The 19,594-nt window shown below is 38.9% G+C and overlaps 1 protein-coding gene across 6 annotated transcripts in view; it reads right to left on the bottom strand.

Moving 5' to 3' along the window:
• Positions 1-2,660: 2,660 nt before the first annotated feature.
• Positions 2,661-19,594, bottom strand: part of LOC113659645 (G patch domain-containing protein 2-like) — a 28,467-nt gene continuing 11,533 nt past the window's right edge. For all 6 annotated transcript variants that reach the window (XM_027172542.2, XM_027172543.2, XM_027172546.2 and 3 more), the window contains exons 5-10: positions 19,200-19,279; positions 18,986-19,050; positions 18,870-18,909; positions 18,699-18,790; positions 13,874-13,959; positions 2,661-5,877 (exon numbers count right to left, since the gene is read on the bottom strand). In XM_027172542.2, coding sequence (XP_027028343.2) covers positions 5,705-5,877; positions 13,874-13,959; positions 18,699-18,790; positions 18,870-18,909; positions 18,986-19,050; positions 19,200-19,279 — 536 coding nt within the window. In that variant the 3' untranslated portion in view covers positions 2,661-5,704. The remainder of the gene's footprint in view (positions 5,878-13,873; positions 13,960-18,698; positions 18,791-18,869; positions 18,910-18,985; positions 19,051-19,199; positions 19,280-19,594) is intronic.

Here is a 19,594-nt window from a genome sequence, read left to right as displayed (position 1 = left end):
CCAAAACATTTATATTTATGGCATGTGGCAGATGCCCATATCCAGATCAACTTACATTTTTATCTCATTTATACAGCTAAGCAATTGAGGATTAAGGGCCTTGTTCAGGGCCCAGGAGTGGCAGCTTGGTGGTCCAAGGATTCAAACTCACAACCTTCTTATAGTAGTTCAGTAGTCCAACACTTTACCCACAGCACTGCCACTTCCCCGCATATAAACATATCTCCCTCCATTATACAATTGCACTTCCATACCCATTAGCCAACACACCAGTGCACTGCCACAAATCACAACCATCACATCACTGCATCTTCACTCTTTTCAAAAACATCACTTCACTTTCAAACCTGCACACCATCTATCAGTTCACTGCAATAACTCCCTCCCCTTTCCATCCTCAACCACCAGACCACTGCATCTCCCCACCTCCAAACCATCACTTCACTGTACCTCCACACTTCCAAACTACACCACTGCATCTCCAACACCTTTTAACTGCCACACCAATGCATTCCCAACATCATTCAACCACCACACAACTTCATCTTCAATATCTTTTAACCACCACAGCACTCCACCTCCACATGTCCCAAATCCCACACCACTGTAACTTTACAACTCACATCTCCAACATCTTTCAACCACCACACCTCAACACCTCCAAATCCAACCAACACATCTCACCTCTAGACCTCCATACCTCCTCCCACCTCTAAAGTACCACACCATAGCATTTCCACATCTCTAAACACACCACTGCACCTCTACATCTCTTCACCTACAAAAATGAGAAATGAGAGACAATGACTGCAATGACTGTTTTTTGAATTGGTCTTAATATTATTAAGTGTTGTGCCTAATGAGTTAATGCTCATGATCATATTTAAAGGTCTTAGGATACACACTGAGTAACATGTATGCATGTTATATGTGTATGATTTTTAGAGAAAGAAAGAAAGAAAGAAAAAAAGAAAGAAAGAAAATTTTTTAAACTTAATCATTTATAATTATTTCCCTTGCAAGGTACTTGCAATGTAGTCATGTCCCTAGTGTGTTTCCAGTTGTGTGTGTGCATGTGTGTGCATGTGTGCATGTGTGGTAGGCTGGTGTGCAGGGCTTCTGCTCCACCGACAGCCATAAGTGCAGGAGATTGATAGACGTGCATTTCACCCTCCCCACATTGTAAAAGATTATGCGCTTGCCCGCTGGAAACAAAGCTATGATGGAAATTCGTTGCGCATCATCAGCAACAAAATATCTACACGCCAAGACAGGAGTCTCTCATTTTTCATGGGCTATATATTAAATAAAAAGGGCATTAATGAAAGAAGAGAGAGAGAAGGAAATGACAGAACATGGAGGCGCAAACTGAGTGATGGCACTAGTTAGTGTTTTTTTTTAAATGGGGCCACTTGAATTGAGGAGATTATAGGGTTTTTATTGGCTGTCAGAGAGCGCAACTCCTGCATATACCTCACATTCTCACATACAGTGGTCTGATTAGGATGCCAGAAAGAATGAAAAGGGATGGGAATCTGATAGAAGACAGTGATTTGAAAAAGACAAAGCAAGGGCATAAGCAAGTGAACGTGTGGACAAACCAAAGCTGAATATTATTAATACATCTGATTAATCAACGGAATAAAAAAATTAACTCATTTAGGTCATTTAAAACCCAGCAAAATTTAAATGTAAAATGTAAAAAAAAATAATATGTAAAAAAAAAAAAACACTGAATGACGTGTTACTTCTATGCACATCGGTGTGTTTGAAAAAAAAAAAAGTGATCAGTGAACCCTGTGTCCCAACTAGCCCAGTTTATCCCTGCAACCCACATTGTGTTAAACCAGCCCACTCACATCTGCCAAGTAAAGACGGGGGAAAGCAGGACTAAAGACAATGGAAAGATGTCAGAGAAAGAAAGACAGATCCATAGATTAGAGTGAAGCAAAGCTAGCCACTCTATCATGTCTGTTTCTCCATGCCACTGTCACTCGGCAGCTTTCAAGAGGCAGCAGCAACAGAGGCGAGTCAGGAAAAAGCCGCTCCTATGCATCAGGTACTTAAACATGACAAAACTCACTCACTGCCACTGCAGCTACGCATTGATTTTTCCTCCATCTCTCCATCAATCTTTCAAGGGAGAAAGGCAAAGTGGGGAGAGAGAGAGAGAGCGAAGAGCCGGAGTGAGGGACGGACAGCTGAAGATGTGATTTGTAACTCTGAACCAATATTGAGTAAAGAATAACTGGTATTATACAGCAAAAGTAAAAGGGAATGTAAGGCATCTTTAGTGGCTGTCCAAGATATGATATTAACCACATGCCACATAATGATTGAGCTTAGACCCCAAGCTTGGAGTCATTTGTCCTGTCAGGGCAATTTACAGTAGGAGGCACAAAAAATGTACTCTTGCCTTATAACAGAAGCATGCACTGTAGAGCACCAAGTGATCTGACATCACATGTATGGACTCATAGTTCATCTGTACTGTATTTCAGAAACACTTAACAGTTCAGATCCAGCAAGACCACAACATACTGGGACTCTTTCAAAGGTCTGACACGAATACAAAATAAGTGAAAAATATGCTGCAGCTAAATAAATATATACTATATGAGATAATGGACAACGATTCAGCATGACTGGTTAAAAGAAAATACAGTTGTCACATATCAGAGGTTTTATTTTTTCATGGCAATCCTTCAATTCATTCAGAATCTACAGATAAGCGCTCACTGATATACAATGACAAGAGCACTGAGATTTATATGCATGCTTTCTCATTCATAATACACATATATTGTAGTAACATGTTATCTCAACATGTGCAATATTTAATATAGAAAGAAACAGCTGCCCAGATGACACTGACTAGATTCACTCATGTGTGCCACACATTTCATCGATAACAGAAATGTTTATACCGTAAGGGCCGTATTCAGAGTCGGCAGTTTATGTCCAACAGTTACATGGCTATTTACACAGGGGAATTTGTGGAGTTCTACATGTCATTAAGTCATTTTTATGTTGTCATTATTATGTCTTTATTATTTGCGTCATAATTCGCTCTGTGTATTTACAATCCAAAACATAAATTATACCATGATATATTGAGATTATATCATATTGTCAAATCTGATTGTCAGGGGCTGAACTAACTGTTTACTCAAACCCTCACATCGCTTGTGAATAAGTCTGCAGCATTACATCTCAAGATTGCAAGAAAATTTGGGTGTTAAAACTTTATTAAACATAAGTAACTCAACTCTGACTACAGCCCAAGTGTGTGTGTGTGTGTATATGCAAATATATCTATATATATATATATATATATATATATATATATATATATATATATATATATATATATATACCATTAACATAACTTGTGAAATATTTACCTGAACGTTGACAGTAAAGATGGCTTGAAGAATTTCAAAGCAGTTGCAGAGTTTCCAAATGAGCAAGCATTTAACATGTATAATTAATACAGTACAGCCTTGTATACACCGCTATACAATACATTCATAGCAGGACATGCAACAGTTATTAACATTTTTAATTAATAATGGTACCACCGTCATTTACTACAGAAAATCCTTAGAAAAGTTTACACAATAGGAAGAGTTTTATGTTGTTGTTTTTTTTAAATGCTGTAATAAAATTATGATATTTTATAATCTACAGGACTCAGGCTGAACACTGTACCATTTATGGACCAGAAGGAGTAACTACTTAGATTTGTTTCATTTCCACATACTTTTTTAAAACCTATCGTCCACAAACTCCAAACTCCATGTCAGATCAAATCAGATACAGACTTTTCTTTTTCCTTCATTATTCCTGTCTACTAGAAATATTATTTAATTGTATTATAGATGGGGGGGGGGGGGGGGGCACGGTGGCTTAGTGGTTAGCATGTTCGCCTCACATCTACATGGTCGAGTGTTCGATTCCCACCTCCGCCTTGTGTGTGTGTGGAGTTTGCATGTTCTCCCCGTGCCTCGGGGGTTTCCTCCGGGTACTCCGATTTCCTCCCCCGGTCCAAATATACTCAGGTAGCATATTTTTATAACCTCCCCCTGAATTGCATTTCTGTTTATGTCACTACAGCCTACTGTTGAGTAACAGAAGCTAATTTTTTTATTTGTTTTTTTATTTATTTATTTTTAAGTAAAATACTTAATGGGTCTAATACGGTCTCAGACTGTTGGTCATGCAGGGTTTATGCTGGTATTATCTTCAGATGTAAAAAAAAATACTCTGCACCGCTCCACCCAGCCAAAATATACCACAGTGGGTGGAGACCTGAACGGGCATCACTCACTTCTGCACTCCTAGGTGCCTTTGTCAGGTGATTGCTGGCAGAAAAAAAGGAAAACAGATCAATACATCTCCTCTGGGGCCGACAGGTAATCTTTACCAAGGATGAAATATGAGGAGCATCAGCCCACTGGATTCCTTAACTGTAGCTGAGGTGATTGACTGGGTGCACGTGTCGTGTTGTCCGCCCCTACTCCCACTTTCTGCCCCACCAAAGAAACTCATTTCAGGCCGCACACACATAATGGGAGGAGGGGCTCATGAGGTAATGTTGTCATGGTAACAACTAATTACAGGCAGTTGAGGCAATAGCTTTGATGATTGACAAAAACGTGATAAGGAAATACAGCAAGTGTTCTGTCAATTCAAGGCAGCTGGTCATATGGATGAAGAGCGCAGTGGAAAAGGGACACTACAGTTCCCACAGCTGTCTACACAGCCATGCTGGTCCATTTATAAATGTCAACAGAAGCAAAAAGCAGTCTCATTATACTGATTGCTAAAGAGGAAATGCTTCCAGAAAGCTACAGGTATTCAATTCCAATAGCAAAAGCACAAGCATATGAAGGATTCTCAGAAGAACCATAAAATATTTACAGTAATTCGTGCCCATAATAATAATAATAATAATAATAATAATAATAATAATAATAATAATAATAATAGACACATGCCATCATTACATGCCCAATTCACACTGAGCCGAACTGTGTAAAACATTATGACTCATAACCACACCAATTGAAACAATAACTTCAAATTAAAATGCATGTTTAAGCAGACGCTGTGCTGCACCAAACTTTTATGTGAGAACGTTTGAATGTGGACTGTGAAGCAGGGAGTGAAGGCCCCCGGAGGGTACAAGAACGCACACTCACTCTGTTGTGCTAATGAGTGTTTTTAGAGCACTCTAGCGTTTCATATCCATGTTAATATGGGACCTGGGTGTTTTCACTTCCAATGGTCGATCGTGTGTACGTTGCATCGGCGTGACGTACCTGACTTTAGTGATGCTACACAATGAGCTACTTCTTTAACATACATACCAACATACAACAAAGTTTTAACTCTGAACCTTCAAAATATTGAACCCAGTGGATGTTTCTATAGCCACAATTGGAAATCCAGTCCCAGTCTGAATCAGTATGAATGGGGTGATAACTGGTGGGTTAGCTGCCTTGGGCTTACATATTGACCCAATTGACTCATTAGCATTTTTGTCTGTAAGGTGGTATCTTGGTTGGAGAAAGACTTAAACGAGAAAGTTTTGTCACAGAGAGTTCTTTCTGTTCACCTCAGTATTCTCTGTGTGCTAGTCTACGTTTTCCATCCTGAGCAGCTGTGCCCATGATGAGGGCAGCCGATGTGAGAGCGTGTGTCAGTCATCCTCATGTTCCCTCTGGCTGCTGAATGAAGTCCCTGGTTTGATGAAGTCAGGTGTGTGTGAAGTGGATGGCAAGGGGTGAGCACATTCTCCTCCGGGAGGAAAAGCCGACTCATAGCACTGGTTGGCCTCTTCTCGTCTGGCCTCCTTATGGAACGGGAGGTAGACTGTGAATAGAAAACATATCACTGACATCTAAGAATTAGCTGTCTAAGAATTTATAACTTTAACTATATAATGGAAACCAAGTGCAGCACCACATAAGGAGTCAACTTTATACTAAAAGAAAATCAATAACCGTAAATGGACCTGAGGGTGTTTTTCCAACCATCATTACAGACTGCCAGACTAGTCATAGTTTTACCATATTACTTAAAAGGTAGTGTTTATACATGCCGCTTTCAGAAGCCCCTGTTTGCTGACATAAACCTATATAAATCAAAACATATTTGATATGACATATATTAATAATAATAGTATATATAAATAATTAAAATTCATCAGTTCATCAGTTGGCTTCATGTCATAAAGGCTGCTATATTTTGTATTTTGTTTTCTGTGACAATTTCTATATTTTTTTTTGGTTATAAAGTCATGAAAAGCAACTGAATAACCGTTTTGGACTTTTTTCCAGCTCAATTTTTGGGAACTTGGTATTGTTGCACTATTCTAAACAAAAAATGGGGAATATGACTTGGAGGTGTAACTGGAAAAAGAATTCCCAGGTAAAAAGAGGAAATGGACCTGAGATAAAAATAGGTTAAAACACAATGGCTACTAATCTCCATACTTTATTTTCCAAGACGTAATGGATAGCTTATCTTTCCCAGAATTCAAATATTACATACATGCAACATTTATCATTCCACAACAAAACCAAAATGCACAACCTTATCAGTCCCTGCACAAAACATCATTTAGAGTGTCCTGTCTATGTTGGTCACTTCAGAAGTTTGTTCATGTTACACAGCCATTTTGAGATGAGCTCCTGTGTTAGACGACGAAAGTGGGAACTAAAACTGACATTGTGGCTCTGGACTGTCTTACAGGATTAAGCAATACAGCCGTCACTAACATGTGCTTTTGCTAGTACCCATTATATCAGACTGTGCCTCTTTCCAGATGACTTCCCCTCCAAACTGAGCCAGCACGGTAAGGAAGGCCGGATCATTGATTAAAATTTCTGGAGGGAATGATGGCTAACCGTAAGCTGTGTTTGACCAAAACAAAGCCAAACACTTAATCACCATGAGAAACTGCTGACCCTCAAATATTTATGAAAAGGTCAAGACAGTTAAATTTGGATAGACATTAGAACGTTATAGTATCTAAGGCCTTGCTATGGAATTTGAAATATTTGGATTTTATTAGCAAAATTTTTACAAAGGATTTTTTTTTTATAGATTTGTATCGACAAACAGCAGTGCTATGATTCCCTCTGCGTGAGCGCTGGGTTTTGTAACGTAATGATTCAGCAGGAATGAAAGCATTTGAATGTCTTAATGGCTCCTTGTGTTCAGCCTCTCAAAAAACAATTATTTTTCAACCACTTCCTGCAGTCCTGCCCTTCCAATGTTTATTAATCAGCTAATTACACATTGACAGTAATGAGGCTCCTGATTCATGCACTTAAATGAATAGGACTGAATGGCTATTTAATGATTAGCCCTTTGTTGGCTTTCTGTATATAGCAAAGCAACATCCACTAGAAAGCGAAGAGGATGACAGATTTGGTAAATGGAAAACTACTTGATGCTGTTGCAGTGTTAGAAGCCCCTGGCTGATCTTTCCGACAAACGTTCATAAAATCGATGCCGTAATAAAGTTTAACAAATGGTTAACAGTAAATGTGTCATTTCATTACTATTGACTGACTCGAAATTCTTTAACCAAATTGTTAAACATTGCCATTTACATGGAAAATATGACTGACTAAAAGTATTATTTCTTATTTAAGGATAGTGGTCAGGTCATTAATTATCACATAGATAGAAATCACCTATACGACTGACCAAAAGTTTACATATCTGTGAATGTTTGGCCACATTATATACACACATGTTGACACATAGAGGTTTAAATGGCTATCAAAGGGAAGTTTCCACAGCTGTGACTTGTAATTGTAATTAGTGTCTATGAATAAATAGTGAGTTTCTCAGCTCATGAGGTGATGCACTGACTTGGCTGGATACTGCAGCATGGGGAAGACCAGTGCACCAGTGCACCTGTGTAACAAGGTAGTCGTGTGATCTTTATAAAGCAGGAAAGGATATAAAAAGATATTTCAACACTTGAAAATGCCACTAACTTTATAGTCGCAACCATAAACACTATTTTTGGAGAGGGGTCAACAAGGCCTACATACCCCCATAGCCACTGTAAAACATTGTGGTGGATCTCTTATGACTTGGGGCAGGGTGAGCTCCAGTGGCATAAGGATGTTAGTAAAAATTGATGTCAATATGAATGCTGCATGTTATCAGAAAATACTGACAGATATGTTGACATCAATTTTTACTAACATGTGATCCAAATGATCCAAAGCATAAGACAAGGTTGACCCTAGAATGGCTACAACAGAAAAAGATGAAGGTTCGGGAGACCATCACAGTCTCCTGACCTCAAGATCATTGAGCCATTTGAGAATATCTCAAAAATGCAACCAAAAGATTTACAGGAACTCTAGGCATTTTGCCAAGAAGAATGGGCAGCTATACCACCTGAGAGAATTCAGGACCTCATGTGCAATTATAACAAAAGACTGCATGCTACCATTGATGCTAAGAACTAAATGTATGCAAAAATTTATACGGGGATTATGTCCTTATTTTCTTTTTGTTATGTTTTGTTTGAAGATTGTGCCATTCTGTTATGCCTTACACATTAACCTGAGTCCTATAAGAAATAAAATAAAATTGTTTTGCCTCATTACTGGTGTTGTCTTTAAAAACAATGGTACACATCTTGCAAATTTTCCCAAGGTATGCAAACTTTTGAGCACAACTGTTTAATGCATGATGATAAGACTTGAAGATCACCCAAATTCAAGCACTTGTCCATACTGTTGCATTTAAGAATAAAGGACTACCCTGTGATCAGAATAAACAGCAGAAGTTCTGACTGATTTTTTTTTTTTTAATGTCCTTGTGCAGGTGTTAAAGCTAGTATTTATTACTAGACCTGCTCGGCGTGTGCCAACCATCACAGGGATTCATAATGGCTTTATGAATGATTGTGAGCCAACATACAAGCAAAGTGCTTTTCACGATTTACACTGGACCAAACCGTACCAACTGCTCCATTCATGAAGACTTTAGATAGAAGACGTGGTGAAAGAGAAGGAAAATTATAGAAAGGAGAGGATGGAGGTTAGGGCAGGACATGATAGGACAGGATGAGGTGGGGGACATAAAGGAGGAGAGGGAAAAGTTTGGAAAAGGGTAGAGAGGAGAACACGAGAGGTTAGCACAGGAGAGGAAGAGAGGAGAGAAAAGAAAAGGAGAGGAAAAGGTGGAAGGAAATTTAAAAGAAGAGGAATGCAGAGAAGTGGATTAAAAATGGGAGAGGAGAAATGTAGGGGTCATAAAAGGAGGGGAATGAGAGACATGAGGAGTAAAGAGGAAAACAGCAAGAGAAAGAATCACATGATTGGGTAGGATAGGAGGAGAGGAGAGAAGAGGAGAGAAGAGGAGAGGGGAAAGGAGAATAGGAGGGTGAGGAGAAAAGTGGAGGGATGAGGAGAGAGAAGAGAGGGGAGAAGAGGAGAGGCGAGAGGCACTAAGCGTCTCAGTGGTGGGCTTTTGAAGGGCGCAGGAGGAGAAGGAGGCATGCAGAGTGGAGTGGATGAGGGCAAAATAGTGCGGTGGGCTGCATTTCTGTCAGCAGAAGTGATGGCTGAGGGCTGGCGTTATTTGTCTTGCGCTGCCATATGGCCCTCGCACCGGCGTGGGCATTAATGAGAGGGGGCCGGACCGCCGGGCAAGAACACCAGGGCCTCAGACGCAGGTGATCTGTCACCATGGGTGTGTGTGTGAGCGTGTGTGAGTGTGAGAAAGAGAGATAGAGATAGAGATAGAGAGAGAGAGAGAGAGAGAGAGAGAGAGGGGTGGAAAGGAAGACATGGAGATAGGGGATTGAGAGAGAAGGGTAAAGGCAGACAGACGGAGGTAAGGTAGAAAGGGCAGAACAGGAAAGACAGACAGAGAGGGATGACACTCTCTAATGGTATCCCAAAAATAGAAATGAAAGCTGGCATGGTGCTTTGCATTCCAGCACAGAGGTATGCCCTTGCTAGTGGGTTAATGAGACTCTCTGTTTTTAAGATATCAACCTGATGCTCTAGTGACACATCAAGCGATACAAACATAGAGTTAAGTCATGGAATGAAGCAGAATTTACAATGAAATTAAAATAAAAAAGTATATATATATATATATATATATATATATATATATATTTGAGATAAATTAGCTTGAAAGGAGTATGAGATTAATATGAGATTATAATAAATCAACAATAAAGCATACTTTGGTTATGTTTATAGTTCCACAAAAGAAGTTCCTATTACATCATAACAGCTTTATCCCTGTCATTTTTCCATTATCTTTTTATTTTGTGTATGTGTGTGTTAAGTTGAAGGAAAAAAAACGCAGCTTGAAAACACAATAGTGCAAAATCCTCTAACTTTCGGTCTCTCTCAGTTAGGCGGTTATGAAACTGAATATCCTTGAATATCCTTACGGAAAGTAATTAAACTGTACTAAAAAGCAATTGTACTATGTTGTGTGAATTAGCTGTTACTATAGCAACAGATTAGTAATAATAACATATCACAGCACTACTGCCTACTATAGTGACAAAGATGCTGTTATAATATCTGATAAATCTGATTGGAGAATTTAGCAGCTCTGTGGTTCCGTAGGAATAACAAAGCAATGGTATACTGCTTGTGGTTTAGAACTTTGGGAGAAAAGTGTATTTGTATGGTTAGGCTAGTGACAGTGAGATGTGATTCTGGCAGCCAATTTGGACCTGCAAAGTGGAGTTCTCGTCCCAATCCAAACAGTCTGATGAGTTCTCTCACAGCTAGCTTCAACACAATGTCTGCTAAGTGCTAAAGAGAGGGGCCTGTGCAACAGCTGGGTACAAGCAGCACAATACCCAGAGGAACCCTGGTAGACACCTCATCCTGTCACCCAGGAACACTGCTTAACACACGCTCGAAAATCACACTGTCACACATTGTAGCCCTCGGCTGATTAGATCTCTCGCCGGGATTCGTAGGGTAGCACAAACACAAATTAAAAGCAAGAAAGTAATTGGCATTTCAACAATCAAACAGACAATATCTTTCCGAGCGCCGCACTCGCTGACTCTAATACAGGCAGAGAGAGAGAGAGAGAGCGCTGGCCCTGTGAGACGCCAAAGTAAAGATTTATACAGAGCAGATGCAGCCACAGACACTGACATTGGATGACACCCACTGCATGATAAATCACAACAGACCCACTCCAGACTCTACATTCAGGACATAAACATACACTGCAGAGCAAGGGCATATGAAAAGATAGACCTAAATAAATAAATAAATAAATAAATAAATAAATAAATAAATAAATAAATAAATAAATAAAGGGAATGACTGCTAAAAAGAGATGAAGCTTTAAAATTGTGATATTTGTCAAAAAATGTTTAAAAATGTTCTAACAGTTCTTTGGTTCCTAGTGCTCAGGACAAGGAATCTTATAAGCTCTGAATGTAAATACAGCGCAAAATGTTTTTTTGGCAAATGTGGAAAATATATATTTAGATATATTATATATATATTTTTAAAAATCAAGTATTTTTCATCACTGGCATTTGATTTTTGCCAAAGTGTCTTGAAGGTGCTTTAACAATTGTAAAATTCTTCTCGAGTGAGGTTAATCCGGTTTTCTGCAGGTTTGTAGTAAAAGCCAATGAGGAATACCCGGTTTCTGCTTGCCTCCCCACAGAGAGGATGAAGGGGCAAGGGTGAGGCTTTTTTTAAGTTTTATGGGAAGCGGCGTGGTAGCGTGGAGAGGTGAAGGACAGAATGGCTGGCCATTCCATCACTCAGTGCAATAAATGGATGCAATCTGTATCCCTGTACAGCAGTGGCTGTTTTTAAATTCCACCTCTTTTATCCAAATGAATGATGAACTCTGGTACAGTGCACTGTGTGGCAATATTAATATACATCAGAGGCCAGAGCCCCTCACTAAATCAGAAAACTGGGTGCATTTGTTATTTAAATGACAAACAGCGCACCAGAGAAGAGACGATGGCGGAGGAGATTTTGGGGAAGAGGCGGACAAACCAATTCAGATTTCAATCCTGTAAAGCAGTGCACAAGGACCCAGGAACCATGAGTCTAATGAAAAAAGGCAAGCGGGTCAGCCCAAAAGGATGAAAGGCTCATGGAGGGTGCCATATCCAATCCTCACTTCTTCATGTCTTCTTCCTCTTAGGTCTACGTGCAAAAGTCAGGGATTTTCCAATCACATGTTTGCTGGGATTTCCAAAAATGACTACTGGGATTGATTAAATCAGATGAGAGTATATGACATAGTAGTGGTTAATAATCATGAGCAGTATATTTCAATCCTCCATTATTTAGACTTGATTATATAACCTCGGATATAAAAAAAAAAGTGTGTGTGTGTGTGTGTGTGTGTGTGTGTGTGTGTGTGTGTGTGTGTGTGTGTGTGTGTGTGTGTGTGTGTGTGTGTGGGTTGGGAATGGGCGCTTTGGGTTGTATCGACCATCACGTAATTTAAAAACTCTAATCCTGTGTTAATCCAGCTTCTTAGAAATGTAAAAGTATCACCATGTTTTGTTTGTGTTTACTTATAATATAGTGTCTCAATTTCTCAATCCTGGGTAACTTAATTTAATTTAAATAAAAACCTATTTAATTAACTAGGTTTACTTAAATTATGCATCGATAGTAGTTTAGGGCTCAACAGTGAAATTATATTTTAGGGACTGCTTTTTTTAAAATCAATTTATATCAAATAAATACAACGGTCCTAGTTCAAAGCCTTGTGGAACACCTTTACTATACTGAGACTGAGTATACAAGTAAGAAGCAACTGTACAGTAAGTTCAACCAGGATGACAGCTGAAGAACAGTGTGAATGAAATGAATAAAGGAAAGTGAATGAATACCTATATGCTGCAGGGAAAGAAAAAAATCATGGTGCAAAGAATCTAAACAAAAGCTACTTGAGCGATTTCACCATAGCAATATTTTAAGTTTGTCTAAGAGAATACAGAAGTAACACCAACGACAAGCCATGGGTACATATACAGCAGTCTACTATACATAATGATAATTCAGAGAAACAGGTCACAAACAAGCAGTTCTGTCCGACCTGAATCATTCCACTGCTCGATACAAAGCAAAGCAATTAAAACACAATTTCAATAAATTGAGTATCAAAGTATATTATTATTTAACTGATTTAAATTATTAACTAGCATATTTAGGTCTGGACATTTATCGTATTAATTATTTCAGCTGTACCCACAGGACATCGTTGTCCTGGAAGCCGTTGTTATGGTAAAGTGAGTGACCTATACTGCACCGGACTACATTGTTATTACTGTCCTTGATGGCTTCAGAATAATAAGCAGAACTGAGAATCATTTTCAGACTTACAAAAATCCATTTGACATTGGTTCCTTGTTAAATGTAAAGGTTTCTCTCAACCTTTAACCTTCAAGCCCTGACTTGTCGACTGTTAAGTAAAAAGATTAATATTCCAGTGGAAACTTTTGAATGAGTCTTTTATTGTTGAGTTATTATATGATTAAGTTAAAATTGTTTTTTTTTTCTAGGTATAATTCCTGTTCTGAGCGTTTCTTCAGCTCACGTACAGTATAGTACGATATGGAATTTTATGTGATATTATGTGATAAGTCTACAATCTTTTAGAAGAAAATAATACGTTAGAAGAATACGTTTTTACTCATTTAAAAAAAATATATGTTTTTTTGATACAGACTTGACCAAATGTAAGTGACAAAATAGATTGAAAACCAGGCAATGTTAAAAAGTAGAAATACAAACGTATCCATTTTGTGGTACAATTTTAGTGCAGACGGATTTGCGAATAATTTAGACCTGACAGTGAGGCATACCTGAAGTGGCATTGGGAAGTGCTACAGCTTTCCTCCTCCTCTTGATGTCTCCTCCACACATCACTCCCAGTTGTGCACTACGCTGTCTACCGAAAAAGAAACACAGAAATATCAAATCTCTCAATTAATCGAGTGTAATTTAGACATATTCAAACAGTTTGGAATATTTCATACAAACCATAAAGTTTTTTTAGTACCTAAGAGTAACTGAATAGTAGCAAAACTCTCAGAATCAAATATCCTGAAATGATTTATTCAGAAAGTAACTTCAGTTTGTAAGAATGAAAAACAGCCTGGGGACTGCAGCAGTTCAAGGCAGGAAAGAGTAAGATGTAGTGCAGGAGTTTTAACAGAAATATCAGTAGAGGCAAAGGAGGTGCTCAGGCTGTGTGTCTCTGTCGCTGCTGGGTACAGATAAACAAATTACCCTGGCTACAGACCCCCTGTGTCTACTGCGATGTAAAGTTAAGGTCAAGGTCCTCTCCACTGCCTAGGGGGAAGGGTCTGATGCTTTAAGAGCTGATCTGTGTGTATGCGTGCGTACATTTTGAGGAAAAACTCAAACAAGGTATATACTCTTATTTGTGAAATTTGATTCTCAAAAAAAAGAGTGTTACGATAGAGACAGTTCAGTGTCAGGGGTGGCTTTTTATGTAGACTGTGTAAAGCAGTGCAGGTACAATACCTGCCAGAGTGCAGCTCATCCCTGGCAGCCGAATAAACCCCTCACCTCACTCGTGCTGAGATAGCGACCTTTTAACTGCCTGTGCAATCCCTGACCTCAAAAGCCATAAATCACATGATACTCACACTACCTGAGCAGAGCGAAGGGGGGCAAGAGCATGAGCGAAGTCTCTATGTTGTATAATCAATAGGTATAAAAATAAATGGCTCGACCGGTATTCTCCGCCTGCTACCTCCCTCTAATAAAATCTCTGTAATGCATATTTCATTTACTTTTATACTTATTGATTAGCTGTAGCCCAGTTAGTAAATCACGCGTCTATCGATCCCTCAATCGTAGCTTTGTCGGACAGCGTATAACCAGCCATTTGCTGCACTGATAAAGAGCTCAGCCATTGAACTCCCCACAGTAAATCTTTGCAAACTAACTTTTTAATTCCAAAATCAATGAGCGCTTAAACACCACATTATTTCACTCGCTGCTGCCATGGCCAGTATTAAACGTAATACCCAGATGCGTTTGTGTCTAATTCACAGGGGGTATGTCTCTCTCTCTCGCTCTCTCTATCTCTCCAAATCTCTCTCTCTCCTCTCTGCCTGTCATGATCTCTCTCATTTAGAGACAGATCAGTGCAGAAGAAGCTCTCACAGCTCCACTTCATTTCTACATTGGCTACAGATCCTCTGTGTCATCTCCAACTATTAAAGAGTAAACAAAAATACTTTTAATCCAGATTTATGAGTTTAGATATAAACTTTATATAGATGTCCAAAATCCATAACACAAAGTGCAGCTTGATTCTCTCCAACACTTCACAGTCCTGTCTAGTAAGCTTCAATAAAGTCACTTATGGCACACCACTGTATTAGAAGTGCAACAAAATTGAATGGGATGTGCATGTGATAAATATGTCTCATGAAACCACAAGCTTTTAACCACAGGCTGTCTGTGTAAGAAAGAAAGTTTTAATTTGATGGACTAATAAGTTCTGGAGGACAGAATTCACGAAAAGGGGTTTTAAAAAAAAAAGGATTCATGTAATCCGGAAAACTTTCACAGTCATCTTCCACTGACGGACCACCAGTCCCTTAGGCACGGTGTGAAACTACACTGACACCAGGGTCAATTGTCATTCGCTTGCCCACACCTCCAAACAGATATATCAATTAAAAATAATAAATCAAACAGACGTGAGAGCTACAGCTAGTTTCTTGCCCACCATCTATTTTCATTAGCCTACAGACCACTCCAGGTGTAAGGAGGATCTCAAGATGAATAGAGGTATTCAAATGAATCAAAAAGGATTAGGGTCCTCTGGGATTGCAATCAATGGTAGCAAATCAATAATCAATAGGCCACTCACACCAATATACTAACTGCTGACATCAAGATCTCACAATTAAAATGAAAAGCGGGCGAGAGGAGTGGCGAAGGACTATGATTTATCTGGTGCCGCCGAATGTCATTTAGAAATAAATAAAGTCTATTGAGAAAACGTGCATGTGCCAGAAGCAGATCGGACGCAGTTATGCATTTTAAAATTGCGTGACAGTGTGAGGTATTACAGAGACAAGTACAAGCTGGAGAGCTCACCCATACACAACAATCTGGTGGAGCTAATCATGCTCACGGAATATCTTTTAAGCATACTGATTGGCAAAATTAGAAACAAATATCAGGTTGTTTGGGATAATTAAGATCAACTAATACTGTTTACAAGCACTGTGTCTGAGAACCTTAATAATATATAATTGAATTTAATATACTTTCTCTAAATCTCTGACAGCATTAAAAAGTGACAGCAGAAAAAAATAAAAGAATAAATACATTAGTGAATGTTTGTCCCTGTAAAATGCCACCTGCTTTTCACCAACCAACAGCCACAAAGAAAAACATATAAATGCTGTCAAAAAATCAAATATTTTAACTTTTCTTTTTTTTTACACATTGTCAAACACAATTTTTTTTGGAAATCATGTGTACAAGCTGATAAAGTGAAGTTGTCTGTAAGGAGATGTTTATTTCTCATTGGTGGAAAAAATCTCCAGCATCAGCACCGTTTTAACTTTATGTGGGGCAAGTCGTGGCCTAATGGTTAGAGAGTCTGGGCTCGAGTCTCGGGCCGGCCATGATTGAGGTGCCCTTGAGCAAGGCACCAAGACCCCCCAACTGCTCCCCGGGTGCCGCAGCATAAATGGCTGCCCACTGCTCCGGGTGTGCGTTCACTGTGTGTGTGTTCACTGCGTGTGTGTGTTCACTGCTGTGTGTGTGCACTTTGGATGGGTTAAATGCGGAGAACGAATTCTGAGTATGGGTCATCATACTTAGCCGTATGTCACGTCACTCACTGTGCGACGTGATGTCACGTACGTCACTGTGTTTTTTTTGTTTGTTTGTTTGTTTCTTACTTTCATTGCAGTCAACTTCAACAAAGAGAAAAAAAAGACGTGATTATATGAATGAACTGTGGAATGTAATGTGGAAAATAACATCCTTATATAAAATAAATAACATTCAATAAAGTAAAAAAAAAATAAAATTCAACATTACATCACCATGTTGGTGATTATTTTCCTATAATCTGATGCCACATAATACTTTATTCTTTACTTCTGCCTTAAATGAATACTTTCATATTGTAGTGGCATGGAGAAAATTTGCTGCAATATATTATTGTGTATATAGATAAGTGAGGCTGTACGTAGTGCGGCCCGAAGCTTTGCTGGAGGCCTGGGTCAGGAGGACAGACAAGTCTCACCCACACAGGCCAGAACCCAGCAGCTTTGTGAGCTCAATGCATTTGCTACTAATGGGTGGGACACATCAGAGATACCCGGCATCAACCTCCTCTCTCCATCATTCATTTGGGAGTATGATTTATACTTTTTGAAGTAAAGGGGATCTGGAATTCTTCTATAAAGGAATTAAGAGGCGTCCCCTGTGTACAGCATTCAAATGAGAGCATGGCAAAGATACCAGGGCCTTTTAATAGACAGAAATTAGTATTCAACGTGCTTCAAACTCCAATCTGAAGGAACCTTTCAGGTGGAGAAGAAAGGCAATGAGTATGAAAGACAGCGCTAAGAAGAGTGGCCGCTTTATTGCCGTTGTGTTTCTGCCCCTCATCAAGGATAGAAGGAGAGCTTTCTAGAGTGGCCCAAGAGAGAGAGAGAGACAGAGGAAGAGAGAGAGCACGAGGGAGAGAATTAAGAATGCACAGTAAATAGGCACCAAAGGCATAATGCACTGAAGTCGAACGATCTTCAGGCAATTAAACTCTAAATAAATACGCAGATCCCTCAGAGCCCGTATTTACCTCTAAGCATGCCTCCCCTTTGACACGCCACAAGAGCGAAAATAAATACATATATTAGGGTTTTTTTCTATATTTAAACCCACTGGCTAGTTCTGTATTCTTGACATTTCTAACTATATAATTACAATATTTTATATATTTCACAACTGCCGAAAATGCATTTTTATTCATGTAAAAGCACAAAACGTTGTCAAATCAGATACCCGTCATGCACAGCAAGCCTGTAGATCAAAAGGTCATGGTTTGAGCTGCAATCCTTTGGGATTTGTCTATTGTAGCGATTCTATACACATCAAAAACAAACTGACCCTAGTGCAAAACTTTCATGCAGGTCAAATCGGTTAACCCTGCTTTACTCCATGCACGGTTCATTCGGAGAAGTTAACTAAAAAATGCTCCATCAATATATTGAGCTTTGACAGCAGATCTGTTCGATGTTGTGTCTTGCGCAGTCAGGAGACACAAAAAAATCTTTTTATATATTCGGTAAGCAACTCGATCCTTCCTTCAGTGAGGGGAGGTTTTGCCGAACTGAGTGGCATAAATACAATAGCGTTTCACCTTGTCACTTGGCTCAATGATAATTTAAAAGAGTGTTTAGTGAGTATAAACAGAATGACAAAAAGCAAAGTGCAGTTATTTTACTCTGACAGGACAAAAGTGCTAATAAAAGTCAACCTGACGTTTTTTCTGGTAATGACAAAAACAAAACAAAAAAAAACAACACACATTTGAAAACAGAATCATTTGCTAAATGTGATTATTTTATTTTGAGATGTACCTAAGGAGAAGAAATAAATTCTAGAAAAGTAGACAAATCTCACCTGTTTTTACATTCAGATATGGAGCATCTTGGATGTGGGGAGTCTGGACCCATGCCGATAGGATACATGGATAATGAACACAAAGGTTTCAGCTGGAAATAAAAGAAGAAGGATTGCTATAAATGAGCAACAATTCAAAAACTATAGAACAGACTAGAGTTTCAATCATACCTGTCTTCTATCTCGCTTCCCATAGGGGGGCAGCCAAAACCTGAAAATATTCGATATTATTTTATTTTAGCGCCAAAGTAAATAATTGACACACCAATTTTAAGGTAAAATCTTACTCTCTGTGATAGGAATCATGTGAGCAGGTCTTCAGTTTGTCAACACAAGCAGCAATATTATTATCCTGCAACACACCCAAAAGACAAGCTCAGTGTAAAAGATTGTAACATGGCAATACCTCAGAGCCACAAGACGCTGTCAGGATTTATTAACATGCTGTAAAAGTAATGTGTACTGCAGGTCTTGTATAATGTTTATAATATGCCAGTTCACCTTGGCAGGCAATCTCCTTCTGCCTTTCCTAATACAGCACGCAGTCACACCTGGCAAACGGTTTATACGAGAATGACAACCTGCAACACACATGGTTATGATGCTCAGAGAAAGAATGATACTGTACATAGCTTTGCTGCTTTTACATGTCCCTTCTTAAAATAAACCTAAAATAAGATAAGAGATGCCAATGTCTACAGCATAATTGTTGAATAAATAAGAAAAATAAGGGAATTACCAACTGAAACTAGCATTTCCTTCACCGTCATCAGAAGGTTAAGGGTAGTAACAAAACTCGGAAACCTGAGTATCGAATTGTTTCGCATGCTTCTGCGTGTAATTTGATCTGAAGTGACGTGTCTATCGTACGTCGATGAAAAAACGTTCACACTGGC

Source organism: Tachysurus fulvidraco, chromosome 12 (genome assembly GCF_022655615.1).
Source record: "Tachysurus fulvidraco isolate hzauxx_2018 chromosome 12, HZAU_PFXX_2.0, whole genome shotgun sequence".
Taxonomy (NCBI): Eukaryota; Metazoa; Chordata; class Actinopteri; order Siluriformes; family Bagridae; genus Tachysurus; species Tachysurus fulvidraco.
The sequence above is the reverse complement of the archived record's forward strand: the minus strand, read 5'-3'. Positions and strand labels throughout refer to the sequence as shown.